General features: G+C 39.3%; 2 protein-coding genes and 1 pseudogene across 2 annotated transcripts; 1 reads left to right on the top strand and 2 right to left on the bottom strand.

The window, feature by feature from the left end:
- The first annotated feature begins 255 nt into the window (after positions 1–255).
- LOC114471941 (uncharacterized) lies at positions 256–6,951 on the top strand. Its single transcript, XM_028460945.1, has 2 exons — positions 256–6,774; positions 6,865–6,951. The coding sequence occupies exon 1, from the start codon at positions 273–275 to the stop codon at positions 6,258–6,260; it is 5,988 nt and encodes a 1,995-aa protein (XP_028316746.1). The 5' UTR covers positions 256–272; the 3' UTR covers positions 6,261–6,774; positions 6,865–6,951.
- Positions 6,952–13,541: 6,590 nt separating this feature from the next.
- LOC114472566 (uncharacterized) lies at positions 13,542–21,165 on the bottom strand. Its single transcript, XM_028461886.1, has 6 exons — positions 15,969–21,165; positions 15,636–15,779; positions 15,478–15,529; positions 14,730–15,163; positions 13,674–13,781; positions 13,542–13,552 (listed from the first exon to the last, which is right to left on the bottom strand). Exons 1-6 carry the CDS (start codon positions 20,458–20,460, stop codon positions 13,542–13,544), a joined length of 5,241 nt encoding a protein of 1,746 aa, XP_028317687.1. The 5' UTR covers positions 20,461–21,165.
- Positions 21,166–23,501: 2,336 nt separating this feature from the next.
- Positions 23,502–24,903, bottom strand: LOC114471945 (rac GTPase-activating protein 1 pseudogene; annotated as a pseudogene).
- Positions 24,904–25,043: the final 140 nt, after the last annotated feature.

The raw sequence follows: 25,043 nt of genomic DNA, 5'->3' as shown, positions 1-25,043 counted from the left end.
ATATAATCTTAAATTCAGTAACAGTGTTGTATTTGAAATTAATTAGGTTTAATTGGTCAATCATATTATTCAACAAGAGGTAAAATAAAAAATAATACGAAGAAGAAGGAAATAAATAAATAAATAAATTATAATTTAAAGGATAAAAAAAAAAAAAAAAAATTTATCAGATTGAGTAAAGTAATTTCACATTTGTTTTCCTTTAACATTTCAAAGCTAGTGTGAGGTTTAGATAAGTGGACTAAGTTAGTTATACATCACAATCAGTCAAGATGTCTCAAATATCAGATACAGCCGCAGAAACCTACTCTAAAATTAACAAATCACGTACCCAGTCAGAAGAAAATGAGGGTGTGAAAGGACTTAGAAAAAGTGAAAGGATTCGAACCCTAACAGAAAAGGGAAAGGAACTCCATGAAGAAAAGCTAAAGAATCTACAACGTCGGTACAAAATCGTCTATGAGAAATGGAGGTACCATGCAAGAATAGGAAAAGAAATATTAAGAGATGAAGCCTCTGAGGATGAATTAAAGGATCTGATTGAGAACGTGGAAAATAGCTGCTCTGATGTACAGAACATTTATGAAGAGTTGCGTCAAATACAAACTCCAGATCCAGATATGCGACGCAGAGTTGATTTGTGCATGTCACTTTCAGCATTCATTGTTAAAAGAGCAAGGAGCCAAGTTAAAGGCCACACATCAGATGAACAGGAAGAAGCATGGCCTGATCTAGGATCAATTCTAAACTCAACAGGTTCTCTTTCCATGCCGCCATCTCATCGCTCACAATGTGGCTCAAACCACTCCAGCATCCAATCAATCAAAAGAAATGAGGCTGCAGCTGAAGCTGCTGCATCCCAAGAAGTTTTGGCAGTGTTGGAAGAACAAGATAAGGAGGCAGCTGAAATTCAAAAACTAGAGGCTGAAGAAAAACAAAGACTTGTACAGTTTGAATTTGAGAACTTAACCAGACAACAAGCAATACAAGACAAACGTAGAAAGCTTGAACGTCTAGAAGAGGTTAAAAAACTAAACGCTGCAAGAGCTCGAGTGAAAGTTTATGATCAAGTGGAAGAAAATTCAGGGTCAGATAACCCAATGCCAGATATCAAACCTTTGGTACAACTTCAAAGTCCTAATTCCACTATGCAAACTCTTAATCCTTCGAGTCCCCCATTTATCGCCCAAAGTCAAACAGCTACAAATCAAGCCCTGCCAACTTCACCGTCCATACAAAACAATTCAGACTTTGTCAGCATGCTAGCAGAAGCTATAACTGCCAATCGTCTCCCAACACCAGAGCCAGCTGTATTCAGTGGAGATCCGTTGACATTCAAAGACTGGCAACTCTCCTTTGAAACCTTAATAGACAGAAAGGCCATTCCACAGAAAGAAAAACTGTATTACCTCAGAAAATATGTCGATGGAGCCGCGAAGAAGACCATCGAAGGATTTTTCTTGTTAGGCACAGATGTGGCATACGATTCAGCCTGGCAGTTGTTGGAGAAACGCTTTGGAGACCCATTTATAATTGGGAAGTCCTTCAGAGATAAGCTAGATGGATGGCCAAAAATAAATCCTAAAAGTGGCTGCGAATTGAGAGAATTTGCAGACTTTCTTAAAAGCTGCGAGGCAGCAACACCTCACATCAAAACTTTGGAAGTTTTAAATGACTGCAACGAGAATCAAAGAATATTGCTGAAGTTGCCAGATTGGTTGGTCTCGAAATGGAACAGCAAGGTGATGGAAGCTAGACAAACAAACATAGAATATCCGACTTTCAAAGTGTTTGTTGACTTTTTGTCAAAGGAAGCAGATCTCGCTTGTCATCCAATATCTTCAGTTCAAGCTCTCAAGACTTTACAAAATGAAAAACAGAAGCATTCACGAAGCCAAACCATTCAAGCAAAGACTTTGTCCACAAATACTACACAGAGCAGCATCACTTCATGCATATTCTGTAAAAGAACGGGTCATGACCTTCAAAGGTGCAGAAAGTTTGGTGAAATGACAGTTCACGATCGTGTCAAATTTGTACAGGCAGAGAAGCTTTGCTTTGGATGTTTAAAAGTTGGTCATGTGTCAAAGATGTGTAATAACAAGAGCACGTGCGTAAAGTGTCAGAAGAGACACCCAACATGTTTGCATGATGAGAAATTCAGAGATTCAAGATCATCAACTTCAAAGAAAGAAAGAAATCCAACAGAAACAGCTGCAACAGCAACCACAAACAGAGTAATACAAGATGGTGTGGGTACGCAAACATCGGCAGTTGTTCCTGTCTGGGTCTCATCTACACGGCAGCCAGATAAAGAAATCCTTGTCTATGCTCTCTTAGACACGCAGAGCGACACAACCTTTATCTTAGAAGAAGTGGCTGAAGATTTAGACACAAACAAAGAGAATGTTAGTTTGAGACTGTCAACAATGTCAAATAAGTCGACAATAATACCTTGTCAAAAACTTTCAAATTTACAAGTGAGAGGATATAACTTGAAGAAAAGAATTTTGTTGCGATCACTCTACACGCGAGAGTTCATACCAGCTGACAGGTCACACATCCCAACATCTCAAACTGCTCTAAAATGGCCTCATTTGGAGAAATTGGCAGATAAGATGCCACCATCATTGGAGTGCAAGGTTGGACTTCTCATTGGCTATGACTGTCAACAAGCCCTACTCCCAAAGGAAATCTTAGCTGGTGAAGAAAATTATCCATATGCACAAAGAACAGATCTCGGCTGGAGCATCGTCGGATGTTCAAATCCAAAAGGTCACCACGCTGATGCTATTGGAACCAGTCATCGAGTCATAGTTAGGCAAGTAATACCAATGGTACAACCTTCAGCTGAGCTAAAGGCAACAGTACACTTTGTATGTAAAACTCAAGTTAAAGAGATAAGTCCTGCAGATGTTATTAAAGCTCTCGAACTTGATTTCACCGATCACATGACAGACGATAAGACAGTTTCTCAAGAAGATATCCTGTTCTTATCTAAAGTGACACAAGGTATACGCCAAAAAGAAAATGGCTATTACGAAATCCCACTTCCTTTCAAAACTGAAAAGCCTTGTCTCCCAGACAATAAACAAAGTGCAGTGTACAGACTCAATTCATTGGAAAAAAGATTGAAAAGGGATGAACAATACTATATGGATTATGTACATTTCATGAATGACATAATAACCAGAGGAGATGCCGAGAAGGTGCCAGAGACTGAACTTGACAACAAACCAGCATGGTATATTCCACACCACGGCGTATATCATCCCCACAAACCAGGGAAAATTCGCGTGGTTTTTGATTGTTCAGCTCGTTTCCAAGAAACTTCTTTAAATGATCAACTCTTGACAGGACCAGACTTAACCAACACATTAGTTGGTGTGCTGTGTCGATTTAGGAAGGGCCCAATCGCCATTATGTGTGACATCGAACGGATGTTTCATCAATTTCATGTCCTGAAAGAACACCAAGATTACCTACGCTTCCTCTGGTGGGACAATGGCAACCTGAACTCCAAGCCCTTAGTGTACAGAATGAGAGTACACCTGTTTGGAGCAGCATCCTCACCCGGCTGTTCTAACTTTGGTCTAAAGTATTTGGCATCACAAGGTTGTGGAAAATTCAGCAAAGAGTCAATAGAGTTCATCCAGAGAAGCTTCTACGTCGATGATGGCTTAATAAGTGTAGAATCACCTGCTGAAGCCATACATCTAGTTAAAGAGTCAGTATCTTTGTGCAAGACAGGAAATCTTCGATTGCATAAGTTTGTATCTAATAGCAAAGATGTTGTTGCTGTAATATCACCTGAAGAAAGGGCACATACAAAGGATTTTGACATGGCCCTAGGAGAGCTTCATATCGAGCGAGCACTTGGAGTTCAGTGGTGCGTTGAAGCAGATGAGTTCCAGTTTAGAGTCACAGTGAAGGAGAAGCCACTGACGAGAAGAGGAGTTCTTTCGACCGTCGCCTCTGTCTATGATCCTTTAGGGTTTGTGGCCCCCTTTGTACTAATCGGAAAACAGATTCTACAGGAGCTATGCAAAGAGAAAGTAAGCTGGGATGAAGAACTGCCCGAGCACATTCAGCCAAAGTGGGAGTCATGGCTTAGAGACTTGCCACGTTTGGCAGAGTTTAAGATTCCAAGAAGTCACTTACCATCAAACTTTGGAGAAGTCATACAATACGAGCTCCACAACTTCTCTGATGCGAGCTGCAATGGATATGGTGCATGTTCATACCTTCGCGCAATAAGCAACGCAGGACAGATCAGTTGTTCACTTGTCATGGGGAAGGCAAGAGTTGCCCCTACCAGATTAATGACTATCCCAAGACTCGAATTAGCATCAGCTGTGGTTTCGGTCCGCAATGGAGATGTCGTCAAATCAGAGCTTGAGATAGAAAACCTGCAAGAGTATTACTGGACTGATTCAAAGGTGGTTCTAGGCTATGTGAATAACGAAGCTAAGCGGTTTCATACATTCGTAGCAAACCGCATTCAGCGAATTAGGTCCAGCACAATTCCTGAACAATGGCGGCATGTTAACTCTGAAAGCAACCCAGCAGACGCTGCCTCAAGAGGATTTAATGCAATGCAGCTAAAGGAGTCCAACTGGTTGAGAGGACCAGAATTCCTTTGGAAACAAATCATTCCAGAAGAGAAGATGGTGGGAGAAATAAAAATGAACGACCCTGAACTTCGCAAAGCCTGTGTTTATCTGGTTGAAACAAAAGAACCAAGTTCAATTGTGAACCGCCTCACTAAATTTTCTGAATGGTCCCGAGCAGTGAGAGCTATTGCTAGGCTCAAGAGGTTCATTAAGGAATTTAGTGGACTTCAACAAAGAAGGAACGACACAACTAGCCTTGAAGAAAGAAGAGAAGCAGAGATTTTCATCATTAAGTTGGTACAAGAAGAAGCATTCTCTAATGAAATTAGAAAAATCAAGCTTCTAAAGAAAGATACTTTGGGCAAGCGTAACAAGTTATACCAGTTGAATGCCTTCTTGGATAACAACAATGTTCTCAGGGTGGGAGGACGCCTTTCCCACTCAGCCTTGCACCATGAAGTGAAACATCCCGCAATACTACCAAAGAAATCACATATTTCAGCCCTACTTGTCAAACATCATCACGAGCGTGTACTCCACCAAGGAAGAGGCATGACCATGAACGAGTTACGTGCAAATGGAGTATGGATAATCGGTTGTGGAGGTGTGGTCTCATCACACATATACAAGTGTACAAAATGCCGAAGATACAGGAAAGCTACAGAAGTTCAACAAATGGCTGATCTACCGGAAGAAAGAACCGAGACTTCTCCCCCCTTTACTTACTGCGGTCTCGACTGCTTTGGCCCCTTTATTGTAAAGGAAGGAAGAAAGGAATTAAAGAGATATGGATTGTTGTTTACATGCTTATGCTCCAGAGCTGTGCATATCGAAACACTGGATGATTTAACAACTGATGCTTTTCTAAATGCACTACGGATGTTCGTGGCGATCAGAGGACCTGTGCGTCAACTTAGGTGCGATCAGGGAACAAATTTTGTTGGTGCCAGAAGAGTGTTCTCTGATCTCCTAAAGGGATTGGATTTGGAACGTCAGAAGGCTATTGGTTGTGAATTTGTAATGAATGTTCCCTCAGCGAGCCATATGGGTGGAGTTTGGGAGCGGCAAATTCGCACGATCAGAAGCATCCTCACTGTAATGCTTGACAAGTCCGCCAGCAGACTCGACACGACAACTTTAAGAACGTTTCTTTATGAAACAATGGCTATAATCAACAGTAGGCCACTAAGTGTTGAACATTTACATGATCCAACTGGTCCAGAACCACTCACCCCCAACCATATATTGACCATGAAATCGTCAATAATTTTGCCCCCACCAGGACAGTTCTGCAAAGAGGACCTTTATCTGTGCAAAAGATGGAGAAGAGTACAATTTCTGGCTGATGACTTTTGGCGAAGGTGGAAACGAGAATACCTCCTGAATCTTCAACAACGTCGAAAATGGCAAAGGCCTTCAAGAAATTCACAGGTGAATGACATTGTTATTCTGCAAGATGACAACTCACCCAGAAATGCGTGGAAGCTTGCTAAAGTTGTTGAAGCATACCCAAGTGCAGATGGACTGGTGCGAAAGCTCAAGCTTATGATTAGTGACAACACATTTGATAAGGGGAAGTTACGAACTAGGTCAGTTTTTCTTGAAAGGCCCATTCATAAAGTAGTTACTTTACTGGAGGCTAATTAAGTCACACACTATGAAACATTCTGTTAAATACATTAGATTCCCAATCTTTTAAGAAATCCCACATTCAGATTTTACAGGAATGTGATGATTTGGTGGGAGTGTAAGTGCTGTGTGAAAGGTTTGCTGCCTAAATGTTTATACTTTATATATTTTATTAAAAGGTAAAGAGTTCATGATTTATGAGTGAAGTAAAATGGTTTACATAATGTTTAATGATTGAAAAGAAATTTATATCTTAAGTTGTTTAATTGTTTTGACTATTTACCTGTATTTCTAGGGCGGAACCTTTGTTTAGCTTCAGGTATCAGCACGACGCAATTAACCGATGCACAGTCAGAGCGGAGACGGAGCGCAGATAAGTTTGATCGGGTTTTAACCTCGTGTAAGAAACGTGTACTGTTGGACCAAGTTGTGTGTACGGAGCATCTACAAGCTTACACTACTGCATCATCTTTAAGTTCACACTGTGTGGAGCATCTTTAAGTTTCTCTTTTCATGACATGCAGCCAACGAGGTATTTATTTCATGTTTAAGTTGTGCACCGCCATTTTGTAGTGTGATTTGTGTAATGCGCTCATTCTCTTGTTATTTATGTACGTGTTAGTTTTCACGGCGTGTTAAGACGGAGAGGAGGAGAATAAACGTCTGTGTGAGAAAACAACCTGTGTTTGTGATGTCGTGGAAGGAGCTACATTCATTATCATTGTTTGTTGTTTAGGTGATACCAAACCGACGGGACAAAATGGACAAACAGATTTTGGGGAGTCGTCCCGAGTGGGTCAGTGAATCATCAAAGGTCAGTGAGAAAAACTCTTTTTTTTTTTTTTTTTTTTTTTTTTCATCTTGAATTCAAAGATTAGTCAGGAGTAAATATGTTCCTGTTGGACATTTTTATCCATCGGGCTGTAATAAAGTATAATAAAGGAAAGGAGGATAATGAAATACCCTCATTCCATCCAGTTATCAAGCTTGGCCTTAAAACGTTGAGTGACGCATCAGACACTTCAATCAATCAATCAATCTTTTATTTGTATAGCGCAAAATCATAACCAATGGTATCTCAAGACACTTTACAGTAGAGCAGTCTTAAGGACGGACTCTTCATTTTATGGATACACACATATGCATATATACGTATATACACATACATATGTATCCCACACCCAACATGAATTCATCATGGCGGCAAGGAAAACCTTCTGTTAAGCAGCAGGAACCTTGTGTGGATCCCATTCCGATGATGAACAGCCTACCACGTTATGCTGTGTTGGGTGTGTGCAGAGGAAAGGGTGGAGACAGAGTTGTTGAGACTCTTTAGACTCCACACTGAGGATCCCACGGCACCGGCTAGGTCCTGCTTGCTAGCTTCGATTTTGGTATCAGGGGTGCGGAACCGCTTCTCCAGATTGTTGATCCTCGCCTCCATATTAACAGTACGCTACACTTTATGCAACTACCATTGTCCCTAAAGGAGGACGAGGAGTAACTAAACATCTGACACACCGGGCAGGAGAGAGAAGCCATAGGTGCTAAATTTAAGCTAAGCTAAGCTAAGGACAAAAGGACGTTTAAAGGAGATTACACTGCCTATAAGAGGCGAGATTGCTTTTTACTTAACCTTCGTACGTTTAACTGTACGGTAAAAAATTAAAACAAGTGTTTTCAAGGCTAAAATATCAATGACAACAAGTTTGATTAGCGTTAGCAGAACACAGTAGTAGAGCGCTGCAAGCAGCGGTAGAGCGTAAACAGGTGATCGATGATCGATACGTCACCAGCCAACATGTAGGTCTGTCAGAACATCCTGCACTGCTCCACCATGAATATGATGAGCATAATGATGGTTTATTGTTCTATGAATCTGTGATAACAATATTTATTTATCTGAATAATATCCACTGCTATCCACAATGTTTATTATTATTATTTGCGCCACAGTATAAAGTCATGTTAAAGATGTAAATCCTTGTTTTAATCAGAAATAAAATGGGTTAAAAGTGAAAAAAGTGGTGGAAAAGATGGTGAAATGGGATTTTAAAAACTACAGAAATTAGTTAAAAGCTGCAAATGAGAGTGGCCAAAAATGGACAGAAAAAGTGGAAAAATGGTCAATATTGAAACAATTAGTTTCAGTGAAAAATTGGAATTGTGGTTAAAATTGGGCAAAAATAAGCATGAAATATGGTGAAAAGAGGTTAAAAGTGACAATAATGGGTCAACATATGTGACGAAAGGGTTTATAAGTGTCGAAAATGTCTTAAAAGTGGAAAAAATGTGCAGAAAAGGTTTTGAAATGTGACGGAGAAGTGTCAGAAATGGGAGTAATGTAGCAAAAATGCAAAAAGGAGCAAAAAATATAGCAAGAAAAAGTGATGAAAATAAATTAAACTCTGGCAAGTTTGGTGTTGTTACAGAAAAAGGTAAAAAAATAAGCAAAAATGGGATCAAATTGTTAAAAAAATTCTTAGTTTTTTTAAAGCATCTAGCGACCCCCTCCCAGTGTTTCGCGACCCCAAGTGTGGTCCTGACCCCAAGGTTGAGAATCCCTGAAGTAACTGATAACTACCTGCAGCCATGAGCGTGTGATCCACTTGATGACTGTTGTACACGTGTTAATGTGATCCTTGTTACCGCCACACACACACACACACACACACACACACACACACACACACTTCTTTCTGTGGCGTGAGGGTATGAGGGCGTGGGACAGTTAAAGAATTAAATTGATTAAAATAAATTTTTAAAAATTACAGTTTTCCTTTTTTTTAACAATGTACAGGCTTGGGTGTTTGACTGTCACATGATCACGTTAATATGATGCTATTTATTTATTATTTTCACATTATTTTCATCCCTACTGCTGTCGGACTGTACAACTAAACAGTCTAAGGCGTCTCTCCTTATAGTATAAGAATATATCTATATTATTTATCCTTTTTATATAACTATTTATATTTTCTATTTATATCTATGTTTATATATAGCCTCTATTATTGTATTGTCATATTTTATCTCCTTCATTACACTATTTTTCGGTTGTCTTTTGGGTGTTCTGTGCATTGCCTTCTGTTTTTTATTTTATTTATTTTTATTGTTTCTTATTTTACTACAAATTAATTCAATATAATTTCTGCTTCTGTGAATAAATAAATCTTCATAAGGAAGCTTAAAAAATGGAAACTTTGCTTTAGTAAGGAAGAAGGGTTGAGGGTAAATAAATATACACGTTTATTCCCTTTTTCTAACATCTCTGTACACTGACGTAACTGAACTTTATTTTTTCAGTTCTGGGAGGTGATCAGTGACGAGCACGGCATCGACCCAACAGGAACGTATCATGGAGACAGCGACCTTCAGCTGGACAGGATCAGTGTTTATTACAATGAAGCCTCTGGTAACTTTATCCACCTCACACTGGTTCTTTAGATACACAACATACACCACATCAGTGTTTCTAATTATGAGTTACAAACTGAGTTCAAGAGGATCATAGTCAAAAAAAAAAAATCCTGTGCCTTTTATTTTGAAAGGTATTTATTTATGCCGTCCCAATCTCTTCTCCAATACTATTTTTCTGTATTTTTGTCAATTTTTAAAAAAAAATCTGTATTTTTTTTTGAAGTCGTCTTGTGTGTTTTCAAAGTAATTTTGTGTATTTTTGTTATTTTTTTTATATTTTTCTGTATTTTAGAATCTCTGTGTATTTTTGTTCTTGTTCTGAATATTTTTCTGTATTTTGTATTTTGTGTATTTGTCATTTTGTATATATTTCTGTATTTTTGAACCTTTTTATATATTTTTGGAGTAAATTTGTGTATTTTTGTAGACGTTTTGTATATTTTTTTGTATTTTAAATGTGTTTTTGGAGTAATTTGTTGTATTTTTGTTGTAGTTTTAAATATTTTTTTCTTTATTTTTTGGCATCGTCTCTCATATTTTCAAAGTAATTTTGTGTATTTTGGTCATTTTGTATATTTTACAATTGTCTTTGTTGTTGTTTTGAATATTTTTTTCTGTATTTTTTGTCGTCGTCTCTTGTGTTTTCAAAGTCATTTTGTGTATTTTTGTTTTTTTAAAAAAAATATTTTTCTGTATTTTAGAATTTATTTGTGTGGTTTTGGAGTAAATTTGTGTTATTTTTGTTTTCTTTCTAAATATTTTGTGTATTTGTCATTTTGTACATATTTCTGTATTTTCGAATCATTTTATGTATTTTTGGAGTAAATTTGTGTTTTTTTTGGAGTAAATTTGTGTGTTTTTGTTGTCGTTTCGTATATTTTTCTGTATTTTCTAATCATCTTGTGTGTTTTTGGAGTAGTTTTGTGTATTTTTGTTGTTGTTTTGAATATTTTTCTGTAATTTTCGTAGTTTGTGTGCTTTTTTGTACTTTTGTGTGTTTTTGCCATACCTTTAGTTATTTTTCTGTAATTCTGTGTGTTCACTTTGGGGGCTGCATGAAATTAAACAGAGGTCCACACGTGGCCCTATGTCATAATTATATATTTTCTGTGTTTTTATTGTGAAATAGAAGCAAAAGGCAGAAATTCAGTTAAAATTGAACTTAAAATAATAATTAAAAAAAGACATTAAATTAAATAGTAAACACACTCTTCCCAGGCAGGACAAAAAGTGGACATAACCTAAAGAAGACTGCCCTCCTGTGGAGAATCTGGCTCACTGCAGCAACAGTGGTGAACAGATTGTAGAAAAAATATGCAGTTATGATAAATATATACATGTATATAAATTACACACTTTGTGCATTTTAATGGAAGTCAAAGTAATGTGTGTAAACTAAATTATTCAAATGTGCAATAGATGCATGTTTTCCTTTTGCTCACTACATGAAAAAAGCGATTTTTGAATCCAATGAATTAAATGTTGGCAACATTTCTCTCATTTATTGATCATGTTACAATACGACACCTAACATTTAGCATCACCCATTACAAGAAGTTAACATCAAATATTTAAACAGAAAATAAAAGTGTGCAATGATGACTCCATTACAAATGTTTTATTTACCGTCTCCATAAAATAATATTCACCACCATCACAACAGTTGTCATGGCGATGAACACAGCTATCATAATAGCAATGGGAGGGAAACTGTCCTAAGGCAAGCGCAGAGGGGCGTGGAGGACTCCGCCTCTGTAACATGGTCTCATTCATGAGATGTCATAACAGTGACTGTGCCATGTTTTCTGATAGTAGAGATGCTCCCTCCAAAGTAGGTGGATTCCATCTCTTCCTATCAGGATCGGTTTTCCCCAGAAGGATCTCCAATTATCAATGAAGCCCACCTCGTTTTCTGGACACCACCTCGATAGCCAGCGGTTAAATGATGACATGTGTTTAGCCCTTACTTCCACGCCATGTTCACTGTGGGCATGAGGGAGGAGCAGCAGAACGAGGTAAAGAAGAAGGAAAGAGACGCTTTTATTACAGAAGTCTGTAGTCAGGAGAGGAGGATTCTGTGTCTGAACAAAAGTAGTTTTCATTCGTAGATGCAGGTGGACGACATGTTCATAAATAAAAAATCTGTGTGGTAAAAACATAACAGTTTCTGACATAAGGCTGCACAATTAATCAAATTTTAATCATGATTATGATTTTGGTCTCCACGATTAAATTCACCTGTTTGTCTGCAATTTTTATGGTTAAAATGCGACCTCGGATGGATATAAAACTAGTTTTAGGGATTTTTTTTTTTTTTTGTAGGTGGGGCGCTCGTGTTGAACGTCTGGACACGCCCCCATGAGTTGATTGACATAAGTACCTAATTAATTAGTATTATTAATTCATTCTTTAATCCAGCGGACACTCAAGCCAGAAAATGTTGACACGCTAGTGTTTCTGGCTAAAAACCTGTAGCTTAAGCTTAATGTTCTTAACTTTCTCTTTATACGCTGTGATTGTTTTTGAAGGAGTTGCACTCTAACAGTATAATTATAGTTAGGCAATATTTCATTTTGGCAAATTCTTGGGTACATTTTAGTATTTATCAATATTCTTGTTTAAAGCTTTTTTTTGGACTCTAAACTGTTCACATATTGTTTGTTAAAAATAGTAATTTTCCCTAAAATGATAAATAATTGTGATAATTATTTTGGCCATAATCGTGCAGCCCTAATCTGACGTAATGTTCTGACTTTTTCTGACCTGGACATGTTGGTGTGTTCTCCTTTTATTCTCAGTGTAAATTTAGTTTTTCATCATCATGGATTTAAAAAGGCTTTGGGAATTCATCTGGACTTGTTGCTGTTTGTCTGCAGGTGGAGTTAATCGGTGTCTCCATCACTGGTCTGAAGGCTGTGGTGGGCTTTCTGTACAGTGGAGAACTTTCACTGGATGGAGGAAACATCCACCATGTGCTGGAAGCTCCTTGTACATTTATTTTGTGTAAAAAATGTGATGTTTTGTTGTGGTTTTCGGAGTGTTTTTGGAGTAATTTTGTGTGTTTTCGTTATCATTTTGGGGTCTTTTTTTTTAACCTATTTAGTGTAGTTTTGTTTATTTTTTCAGTTATTTATTGTAGTAATTTTGTGGGTTTTAGAGTAATTTTATGTATTTTTTGTGTCATTTTGTTTATTTTTGTGTATTTAAGCAATTTTCTTTTCATACTTTTGTCATATTTTGTGTATGTGTTTGCCATTCCATGTTGTCTTTTTTTTATAATATTTTTCTGTGATCCTGTATATTTAGTTGTTTTGTTTTACATGAATCATTTTGTGTGTTTTTTGTTGTTTTGTGGGGTTTTGGTGTCATTTTTTAGTATTTTCTGTGGGTTTTTTTTTTCTAAATATTTTTTACGTTATTTATTGTAGTCATCTGTGTTTAGTCATTTTTTGTATGTGTATATATATATATATATTTGTAATCTAGTATTACAGTAATTTTATTTATTTTTGCTGTTTTCTCTTTATTTATTAAAATTTCTTGAATATTTTTCTGCCATTCCATGTGTTTTTGGGGTTATTTTGTGCATTTACATTTGGGACCCAAGTTGCCCATGTCTGTAGTTCAGTAAGCTGTAGTAAGAAGTGAATTAGATTTTTTTGTGTGTATTTTTATTTTCTTTGGAATAAGAAAACTCAATGAAACTTTTAACGTGAAAAGAAGAACAAGAACGTACCTACTTGTTATTTGTGCATTGTAGTGGCAACACACAAAAACGAAGTTTTACCACTTCCTTGCAGGACATGAAGTTTTCTGACTCGTCTGTTCCAAACATAATCCAATAAAAAATGAAGAAAAAAGAGGCAAGCGTAGGATGAATCAATCTGACTCTTTAATCCACAAAAAATAGAAAAACTAAAATAAAAGTTCCAAAATCAAAGTGTTCTTATATTTAAAGCTCAGTCTCAAAGTCCCAAAAATAATAAATCCTTACGGAAAGACCACACTGACGTCCGACCGCGACAATGACGTTTCCGATGGCGATGACGTCATTGACGGTGATGACGACGATGACGTCACTGACGGTGGCACTGGCGCTGACAATGCTGACCACTTTGACTGATTAGGTTGACGGTTTGAACAGTTTTTTTTTTACGGTCAGAAACACTGTTGCTCCTCGTCCTGCTTCACTAAACTGCTGTCCTTTTACCGCATGGGCTTCACCAGCCTGTGTTTTTCTTCGCTTTTCGACACTAACCCACACTTTACGGTAGAAATCCAGGTTTACAGCAGCAAGTCAAAACCAATGGAGCACAGAAACTCTGATCATTTAAAAACGTCAACATAAATCAATATTTAAACAATATTACCTTTAAAACTATTTCAAAATTACCTATTCCAAACATATTAATATTTAAACATAAAAAATACTGACATAATAATGATATGGCTCTAACATTCCGGCCCCTAATTGTGTTTGTGAGCCACAAAACAATTATTTTTACATAATATACAAAAGAGCCATATATCTATTAACTGTATGCAACAAATAACCGAACAATGAAATTTGCATAAGTCACATCCCAACTGGTATTTTTACGCAGACTTAAGTACATTTTTAACTTAGTTTAACCTTTAAACAATAACACCAGTGGGATCCTGGTAAAAACAAAAAATGCGACTGGAGTCAGAGGTTCCAGAACATGACTCACCGTTGGAGAATAGCCTTTACCGCTTTCTCTTTGAGCAAAATGTCAATCATGGGAACCTACATATCGCTTTCAAGCAACATGCAAAGCTTAGTCACTGGCCGCAGGAAAACGCTTGAGCTTGTCTTAACCTTGGCTTGACGAACTCGTCCCCTGCTGTCTTCAAATACCTGGATCACACGAGCCATCACCCAGAAGTTCCGTGGAGCTGTGTCGTCGACAACGAGAACAACGTCACCTTCCATGATGTTTCTTGTTGGATGAGTCCATTTGTGTCTCTGCTGCAGATCCGGTAGGTATTCCCTAGTCCAACGTCTCCAAAACAAATCTGCTAAGTATTGGACTTGGCGCCATCTACGTCTGGAGTATAAGTCAGCCTTGTTGAACAAGCCTGGTGGAAGCGGAGTTTTGACCTTCATCAGAAGTAGATGGTTAGGACTTAAAGCCTCAAGATCGTTTGGATCATCAGAAACTCTCGTGATGGGGCGGCTATTGATGATCGCCTCAACCTCGCACATCAGAGTGTGCAGCCCTTCTTCATCGATTGTCTGCTGCTTCACAACAGAGTTGAGAACCTTTCGGATTGTTTTTATCTGACGTTCCCATATGCCACCAAAATGAGATGCTGCAGGAGGGTTGAATAACCAAGTGATGCCTTTTGTCACCAAAGTACTTTGAATCTTAGCTTTGTCCATTGCCTGCACTGCCTCTCGCAGCTCACGTTCTGTGCCTACAAAGTTAGTTCCATTATCGGAACGAATCAACTTTACCTGCCCTCTTCTGGCTACGAACCTACGCAGGGCATGAATACATGAATCTGTGTCCAAGGAGTTCGCCAACTCAATATGCACAGCTCTTACAGTCAGGCAAGTGAAAACGACCCCGTACCTTTTAACAATAGTCCTTCCTCTTTTGATCTCAAAAGGACCAAAATAATCCACACCAACGTTTGTGAACGGTGGATCATCAGGTGTTAGTCTTTCACTTGGAAGGTCTGCCATCATTTGTCTTTCAGGTTTTCCATGCTGCCTTTTGCAGGTTACACACTTTGATAGAATTGTTCGAACAGCTGCATGAGACCTTAATATCCAGTACTTCTGTCGTACCTTTGACAAAACATGGTTTCTGCCACTGTGACCGAGGTCCTCATGGGTAGATCTTAGGATGAGAGAAGTAATATGCATATCTTTAGACAGGATAGCAGGGTGTTTGGATTCTTCCTGCATAGCTGACTTATCCAGTCTGCCACCCACTCTAAGGATACCTTCCTGTAGGGCTGGCGAGAGTCGACAGAGAGGGTTACCTTTTGGAATGACTTTTCCTTTCTGAAGCATGGCTATTTCATTTGAAAACCTTTCCTTTTGGCTGAAACGAACAATCTCCAACTCTGCCTCTGCAATATCATTTACTGAGGGAGGGTGAGTAAGCATAGACGCTTTGAAGTCAGCCATTAGTTTCTTAAGCTCTGTTGTTTGGCTTTCTTTGTCCATTCTTTCTTTAAGAGATGTCACCAAATCTTGTCTCTTTCGGGAAAGGAGTTTCAGTATGCCTTTTAACTTAATAATCCATGCCACACCTCTTTTTAAATGATTCCAACTCGAATAATGATGAATGAGCTGGGAGACGGGGCTCATGCTCTCCTCAGCATGAATTGCATAGACTGAAGCTTCTTTAACCTCTGGGTCATTGCAAAGTGGCTGGCAAAGTATGTTGTCTGGCGTTTCTGGCCACTCCGACTCTGATTTGGTGAGGAAGTCTGGACCCATTATCCACGTCTTTTCTTTAAGAAAAGCCTCAACTGTAAGCCCTCTTGAAGCAAAGTCAGCTGGGTTGACAAAAGTATTTACATATCTCCACTGAGAAATATTTGAGCTTTCTCTGATTGTGGCAACCCGATTGGCGACAAATGTACGGTATCTCGCAGTCTCATTCTTGAGGTACTGAATAACTGACGTACTGTCTGTCCAAAAGACAGAGTCTTTCAAATCCAAATCCAACTCCGTAGTCATTACTGTGTCCATCTTTACTGATACGGTTGCTGCAGTAAGCTCAAGTCGCGGAATGGTGACTGGTTTCAATGGTGTGACTCTAGCTTTTCCAATGATGAAAGCACTAAACACTTGACCCTGATCATTCTTGGAGAGCAGATATGTAACTGTCCCATACCCTGTTTCACTTGCGTCACAGAAATGGTGGAGTTGAGCATAAGTGGTTTCACCATGGCTGGTAGGCTTCAGACACCTCTTTACTTCAAAGTTTGCAAGCTGATGTAAGCTTGCCAGCCATTTTTGCCATTGTTTGGTGAGGGCCTCTGGCATTCTGTCATCCCATGCATGCTTTGTTCTACACAACTCTTGTAAAATTTGTTTCACTGGTAGTATGAGAGGAGCTAAGATTCCAAGGGGATCGTATATTGAGCTCACCATCGAGAGAACGCCTCTTCTTGTTAAAGGCTTACTCTGAATGATGACTCTGAACTTCAACGTGTCAGATTCCACGCACCACTGAACCCCTAACGCTCTCTCAATAGGTAATCTATCCTTCTCTAAGTCAAGCTCCTTGACATCTTTGGCTCTGTCATCCTCATGAATAGAAGCAAGAACTTCTCTGCTGTTGGAAATCCATTTTGTGAGTTTGAAACCCCCTGTTGCACACAAAGCTATGAGTTTCTGAATGAGCATAACTGCCTCCTTTTCTGAACTTACAGACTTCAGGCAATCATCTACATAAAAGTTTTTGAGTATGGTATTTACTGCTTCTGAGCAGAACTCTGCTTGTTTCTCTTGTGCACATTTTTGTAAAGCATAGGTTGCACAGCTTGGTGACGAGGTTGCCCCAAACAGATGAACAACCATTCGATATTCTTTCAGCTCTTTGTGGAGGTCTCCCTGAGGCCACCATAAAAATCTCAGCAAGTTGGTGTGTTTCGCTGGAACTTTGACTTGGTGGAACATACCTTCAATATCAGACATGAAGGCTATTGGCTCTTGTCTGAATCTTGTCAGCACACCGATGAGCGAGCTGGTGAGGTCTGGCCCTTGTAACAACTCTGTATTTAGGGAGATGCCTTGATAAGTAGCGGCACAGTCAAATACCACCCTCAGTTTGTGCTTTGTTGGATGGTAGACTCCATGATGTGGTACGTACCAAATCCTGCCACAATCCTTTTGAATTTCTGGCAAGGGGATCTCTTCAGCATAGCCTTTTTCGAGTGTGTCGTTCATGAACTTTGTGTAGTCATTACGAAATTCCAGGTTCTTTAGCATTTTACGTTTAAGACTTTCTGTTCTTTGCACTGCAACAGTACGGTTGTTTGGGAAAATAATGTCTTTGTTTTTTAAAGGAAGTCCAATGCAATAGTGACCGTCGACGAGCTTTGCTGACTGCGATACAGACTCCATAAACCGCTTATCGTCTGAAGACATTTCCAACTTTTCAGTCATGTTGTGCTCAGGAAAGTCAAATTGTATCTGCTGCTGTGTAAGCTCCTCCAGCTTTGCCACGGAGATCCTGTTCACTGTCAACTGTGGCCACTCAGCGTCTTCCTCATTGGAGCTACCTACTCTCAGCAGAGGGCCATTGATTGTCCAACCTAAGGCGGTCTTTACAGCATAAGGACCCTTGCCTTCACTGTTGACAACTTTCCATGGCTCGAGTGCCTTTGGAACATTTGTGCCTATTAACAAACCGATTTCTGCCTCGATCTGCTTGAGCTGAACCTCCTTTAAATATGGCCAGCTTTCCACATCGGTTTGTCGTGGAATGTTGTCCTTTTTGACTGGGATCTCTGCCTGCGAGTATACTTGAGGGAGCTTCAGAAAATTGTCATTGTCCAAACTGCTCACTTCAAGCCCTGTGATAACACACGTTGTAATGGAAGCTTCATTTCCCATTGTGCGGAGCAAAATGTTAGTCTTTTTTCCTGTCACTCTCAGTTCTTTCATCAGCTCCTCTGAGCAGAAGGTTCCTGTGCTGCCTGAGTCAAGGAAAGCGTATGTTTCAACAGTTCTATTGCTCTTCCCACACCTGACTCTCACTGGAACAATTGAAAGAGCACAAGCCGTTTCACCGGCCCCAGTGCAGCCACATGTTTCACTGTCGGTTGCCGTTGGTAAGTTGGATGATGGTGATCTGACAGCAGCGCTTTCACCAGCAAGAACAACTTCTTTGTCGTAGTGCAGAATGGTTGGATGTTTTAGTGAGCATGTACGACAGATGTGCCTTTGCTGACAGCCCTTGCTCATATGTCCTTGTGACAAACAACCAAAACATAAGCCCTGTGATTTAAGAAAATCAAGCTTTTCCTTGTGAGCCTTTTGCCTAATAAGCTTGCAAAACTCTAGATTATGTCCTCCTTTGTTACAAAAGATACACTGTCGTTTGTTTATTTTGTCTGCAGTATACATGTCCTTTTTAGCTGCCTCTGTTTGCTTTACTGCAGGTGTGACATCAATAGCAAAGATGTTTTTCTTTTCTTTGTATCTTGGTGCACTTTCTTTTCTAATTGCCTGCTTGTTCACATCCTTTGATGCGACAGAGTCCTGTATGTTGCCGAACAGTGGGTGCGAAGCTATTTTGGCCTGCTTGTCCACAAATTTAACTAGATCTTTAAACCTAGCTCTCGCGCCGGTATTTTCCTGAATGTCATAAGCAACTCCTCTCCATTTACCTCTTAACCTGAAAGGAAGCTTGGATATCACTGTTCGCATATTTGTAGGACTGTCCATTTCTTCAATAAACTCCATACTGTCCACTGTATTAAAGCAGCCAGTAAGAAACACCGAAAACTCCGTAAGTGCTTCTGCGTCTTCTGACACAATTACACGCCATTTCAGTGCCTTTTCAATGTAGGCTGAAGCAATAGTGTACTCATTCCCAAAATGTTTATTTAACAGCTTCTTGGCCTCCACGTAGCCTCTGTCAGGATGCATGTGTGAACAGCTGCGCACGAGAACTTTAGGTCTGCCATTAGTGAACTGTTCGAGGAAACGTAACCTGTCCCTATTATTGTCAGTACGTTCCTCAATCCCGTGCTCAAATGCTTTCATGAAGAAATCAAACTCCAGAGGATCGCCTCTGAAGACTGGGACTTCCAGTATTGGGAGAGTGAATGCTCTTTGTTGCTTGACTAAAAACTCTGTTATGTCATTTTGTCGCTGCATAACATTCAGCAAATGTCCAATATTAGCATCACTGCCACGCCCTGTGTCCGTATTATTGCTGGCTGAAGCAGATCTGCCACCTCTTCTTGAGTTATTTTCAGTTAAGGAGCTCTGAGGCACATTAAGCATGTATCTTTGGGAAGGATTTTCATGCTCCGACTTCACAGCATTGAAACTGTGCACCTTATTCTTTTGTGCAGCTTTCATTTGATCAGCCATTCTAATCTTGTGTTCGAAAGAAGTGTTTAGAGATGACTCTTTGCCGATAAACACCTCAAGTTTTGCATTAGCAGCAGCAATAGCTGTTTGCAGCTCCCATTCCTCCTTTTTAGCTTTAAGTACAGCTTCTTCTCTCTCAATTTCTTGTTTTTGCTTTAATGCTTCTATACGTGCAGCGAGAGCTGCTCGCTCAGCTTCTAACTCAAGCCTAGCAGAGGATGTAGAATTAGACACACCTGAAGCACATTGGCTGCTGCATCCTCGGTTACTATGTCTGGCTGATATCATAGAAGCACTATCTGCAGGCTCAACTTCAGCGTCAAACATTCTAGCTTCCTCTTCCTGTTGTTTCACTCTATTCAGCCACCCTTCTACCTTCTTGTAAAAGGCGTTTAATTTGGCGGATTTTGGCTCAAACCACTGTGTTTGATCTTGATAAAACTCTTCCTTAGTCATATGATCTTTTAAAGCATCATTCACCGCACAGAAATCCATGAACAAATTTGAAAAGTCAGTGGCTAATTTAGCATTGACCATCTCAGCGTTGCAGTTATCTTCCATGAGGGCATCAATTTCCTTCATTACTCCATTGAGATGACTTAACTTAGTTTTCCTTTTTCCTATTAACTGGTTAAGCCTCTCCTCAAGTACTTTAAAGGTTGGTTTTGACACTCTCTTTGCTGAAGCTCCAACATCACTTGACTCCATGCTGACTGAATTTCTTCTTACTTTAATGCAGATAAATAACTTTAGAAACTTGACTCACGTGACTGAAGTTTCCACACAGCAGCTGATTACAGTTTCCCAGCAAGCAGAGCACACATATTATTGTCCTTTTTCCTTTGAATAATATAAGTGATGCTTACGCTCCTTGACCAACTTCTTGTTCGAAAAGTCCGGAATAAATGTTGATTATCCTCAAACACAGGAATGTGCACGTCCAATTATCCAGGTGCAGCGGCAGCGTGCATTGATGTACTCCAAAGAAACAATGTCCAGTTTTCTTAGCAATGTTTCCATCCGGAGCAGTGTTTCTGACTTACTGTAGTGGCAACACACAAAAACGAAGTTTTACCACTTCCTTGCAGGACATGAAGTTTTCTGACTCGTCTGTTCCAAACATAATCCAATAAAAAATGAAGAAAAAAGAGGCAAGCGTAGGATGAATCAATCTGACTCTTTAATCCACAAAAAATAGAAAAACTAAAATAAAAGTTCCAAAATCAAAGTGTTCTTATATTTAAAGCTCAGTCTCAAAGTCCCAAAAATAATAAATCCTTACGGAAAGACCACACTGACGTCCGACCGCGACAATGACGTTTCCGATGGCGATGACGTCATTGACGGTGATGACGACGATGACGTCACTGACGGTGGCACTGGCGCTGACAATGCTGACCACTTTGACTGATTAGGTTGACGGTTTGAACAGTTTTTTTTTTTACGGTCAGAAACACTGTTGCTCCTCGTCCTGCTTCACTAAACTGCTGTCCTTTTACCGCATGGGCTTCACCAGCCTGTGTTTTTCTTCGCTTTTCGACACTAACCCACACTTTACGGTAGAAATCCAGGTTTACAGCAGCAAGTCAAAACCAATGGAGCACAGAAACTCTGATCATTTAAAAACGTCAACATAAATCAATATTTAAACAATATTACCTTTAAAACTATTTCAAAATTACCTATTCCAAACATATTAATATTTAAACATAAAAAATACTGACATAATAATGATATGGCTCTAACATGCATGGTTGTGGAGTCATTTAAATGTTATAATGTGTATGTCTGGTATCTTTAAAAATGTCTGAGTTGAATAAATGGGTTTTATATTTTCTCACAAATTTTTTTTTCTTATTTTAATTTTTTCATATTTTATAACTTGTTTTAAGGATCTTATGATAGCCTTATCTCAGAAAAATGTTTTCTCATTTTTCATGCCTTACTGGATTTTCACCCCTGTTTAAGTGTGCTCATCATATTTAAACTAGTTTTAAGGGTCTTATTGGTTTTCCAAAAATGAAGAAAAGAACAAATGGCACTCCAAACGCTCCAATACTCCAGAAGAAAACACCTCTGCCAACACACTCAACCTTCTCTCACTTCTCACCTGTTCTGTCCAGTACACCTTAGGTCAGGTATAGGTGTAGTTCAACAATTAGACACTAGATGGAGCCCCAACATAAGTATTGGGTCTAAGCTCTGATTGAACATCCATCACAACTGTGTGTTGGACACTCAGACAATACAGTGGTAGTTGTTGGTGAGTGACTTCAGATTTATTATGGTTTATTTTAAAGTTAAAAGCTCCTAAAAGCAAGTATTTAAGTTGGAATGTAGGTCATGTTAAAGTACACAGGCTGATTCCATGTTTTTATGACTTTTAGCCCAAATTTAAGTTAACTCTACAGCCAAAGTGTTTGGCCTTTTCAATTTGTTTGCCTTGAGACATTTTAGTCAAAATACATTAAGTTACTATTTGATCCAATTGATATATATATATATTGTGATTTCATAGTGTAATTTAGGTTAAAAGAATGAAGAATAAAATCACTAACATGTTAAGAGTAATAAATATTGGTGTAGAGTTTCTGATAAATAAGTTTACGTAAATACTAAAATTAATAAATAAGTTTATGGGTAAAATACATTGTTAAAAACTTAGACTTTGATTAAAACGGTTGAAATTCATACACCGAATCACATGATTTAATTTTACAAATAGAAATAGTCAAACATTGTAGGTTGGCTTAAAAAACACTGAATAGCAAAAAATTAATGAATATAATGAATAAATTGTTTAAAATGGCAAAAGTTCAGGTGGTTAATTTGTTTAAAAAATTTTGAATAGAGCTCATTCTTCATTTTCACCCTTTTCTTTAAGGGTTTCAAGCTGCTACAAAACCTGCAACAAAACTGAATAAACTTTTAAAAGCTGAGTTGACCTCATGTCTTACTTGTGTTCCATCCATGTCCTTTTAAGCTGGACAACAAGCATTGTAGAAAATAAGCTTGACACGTATGATTACCTTATCTCAGAATAAAAAAATCCAACATTTTTGAATTTTCTTTTGTTACTATAGCCTCACCTCTGAAATGTGAGTTTATCACATTTATCATGCTTTACTGGATTTTCACCCCAGTTTAAGTCTACTAATCATTATTATTATTATTTTTTAAGGTCTTATGATAGCCTTATTTTAGAAAAAAAATATTCAAACAATTTTTATGCCTTTTGAAATTTCGGAGTTTGTCACATTTTTCTAATTTTTCATGCCTTACTGCATTTTAACCCCAGTTTAAGTGTGCTCATCATATTTAAACTCGTTTTAAGGGTTTCATGATTATCAATAATTGAATTTGTATGCCTTACCTCAAAATGTGGATGTTTTTCATGCCTTACTGTATTTTCACTGCAGTGTAATTGTGCTCATCATATTTAAACAATATATATTTATAAATACACACACTTCTCAAAGTACAAACACGTCAAATTATGACAAATTAAAGACAGACAAGGATTTCAAAGTTGTCCACGTGGTGGGCGTTAAAACATTTAATAAAAGCACAAACATTTAAGAAAATAGTCAAAAGTTCTGTTCTTCAACTACTGAGTAACACATGAGCTGATGAACCATCACAATAAAAGCACAACCAATATAGAAAAAAAAGCAAAGGAGATACAAACAGCTGGGTTTTTCAAAATAAAACAACTATAATATAATATGTTATAAACAACTATATATGTACATATAAGAATTAAGCCTTTCAACAAAATTAATTAAAATATTTCGGACTACAGTCTGGGGTACTTTGTCACGGCTGCTCCGTCACAAACTGGTCCCAGTAATTACTGGGCATGGTCAGCAGGCGCTCCATCACCTTGATCTGACGGTTGGTGTCCCACATGATGGTAATGAGGTCTGGGTTGGGGACGGCGTGGCCCACGATTGTCGGACCAAAAACAAGGGCCAGGTTGTGAATGTCCATCCTGGTTTCTAGGCTTTCAGCCACTCGCTGCAGATGCAGAACCAGGAAGGCCAGCGTGTCTCTGTTGGCTTTGGGCAGGTCACTGATGCTCTGGTACAGCAGAGAGAAGCTGTTCTCCTCATCAGAAACCTCTGCTGCGTCCATGAAGGCCTGGGTCAGGCGGAACGTGAGCAGCGGCTCCTTCAGGTTCCTTAGGAAGTCCTTGAGGAGCCCCGTCACGGTGTTGATGTTTTTCACCTCACTGAGGACGGGAACCATGTTAGTGAGGAGGAACTCCTCCTTCAGGTCTTTCACTTGGACGTAGGAACCGGAAAGACGGTAGAGTCCGGCCTCACACAGGCCGCGCTGCTCAATCTCATTAACGCAGCTAATCACCAGAGGAGGAATACTGGGGGAGGAGTCAGGGGCGTAATCAGCCAGTACGTCATACACACACCCCTCTCCGATCTTAAGCGGGCAGCCAATGGGGTTGGGGGTGCAGGGCAGGGGGCAGCGCTCCCTACATTGTGGGTGGGACACCACTTTACAGTCACTGCACTTCATGGACCGCTTTAAAAACGTGATCTTCCTTCCACAGTGAACGCAGGACACAGGCTTGATGACCATGTTGGAGACAAAGTGGTGGAGGCGAGCGGTGCCGTCGTTCTGTGGAGCGTTGGGCTGAGCTTTGAGCTCTGGCTCCACGGGAACAGATTCAGAGTCACACACGCCAGCACTTTCCCTCCCGCTGTGTGTCCGAGGAATCGGCTCAATGGTGGAAACGTCCTCCACGGGTCCTCCATTGTCAGGAACCGTCACGGTGGGGGTCTCGGTCACCAGGCTCTCCTTCGCTGACAGCTCCTCACACTCCGTCTCGCCCTTCGGTCTGGGGTGGATCTCCACCTCCACCACCACCTGGTTGGGGGCGTGTTTTAGTGGGACTTCCAGGGCCCCTCTCTCTGTCTCAGCCTTAGTGAAGGTCTCTTTCCTGGAGCGGACTTTCTGCTTCTTCTTCTTCCACTTACGACGGCAGTCGCCCAAGTTTCGAGCCAGTCGGCTAAAACCCAGGAAAGATAGAATGCCCATAATGTGACAAACTATCCTGAAGCTGCGTTAAAAACGTCTTTAAATGTGTCTGTGATAGAGATGTGTTGGCGATCTGTCTCCAGATTGTGAACACTAACATCTATTCCTAAGAGTTTGTTTATATATTGAGAAGATGAAAGCCCAACTGACATTTGTCTCATGCTGACCGCTCATTGGTCGAGATTTAACGGTTACTGCTCGCCTATTGGCCGAGAGTTTACAGTGAATTGTCGCCC

Source organism: Gouania willdenowi, chromosome 11 (assembly GCF_900634775.1).
Source record: "Gouania willdenowi chromosome 11, fGouWil2.1, whole genome shotgun sequence".
In the NCBI taxonomy this organism is placed as follows: domain Eukaryota; kingdom Metazoa; phylum Chordata; class Actinopteri; order Blenniiformes; family Gobiesocidae; genus Gouania; species Gouania willdenowi.
This window is presented reverse-complemented; position numbering and strand designations above follow the sequence as displayed.

Bases quoted from the DNA above. Each gene is read 5' to 3' on its own strand.
- LOC114471941 (XM_028460945.1), top strand. From the start codon at position 273: ATGTCTCAAATATCAGATACAGCCGCAGAAACCTACTCTAAAATTAAC.
- LOC114472566 (XM_028461886.1), bottom strand. From the start codon at position 20,460: ATGGAGTCAAGTGATGTTGGAGCTTCAGCAAAGAGAGTGTCAAAACCA. The intron at 15,530-15,635 runs GTATCCTTAGAG...TCTCATCCTAAG, and splicing joins CTCGCCAGCCCTACAGGAAG to ATCTACCCATGAGGACCTCG. The intron at 15,164-15,477 runs GTACGACAGAAG...TGCCCTGCGTAG, and splicing joins GAAACCATGTTTTGTCAAAG to GTTCGTAGCCAGAAGAGGGC.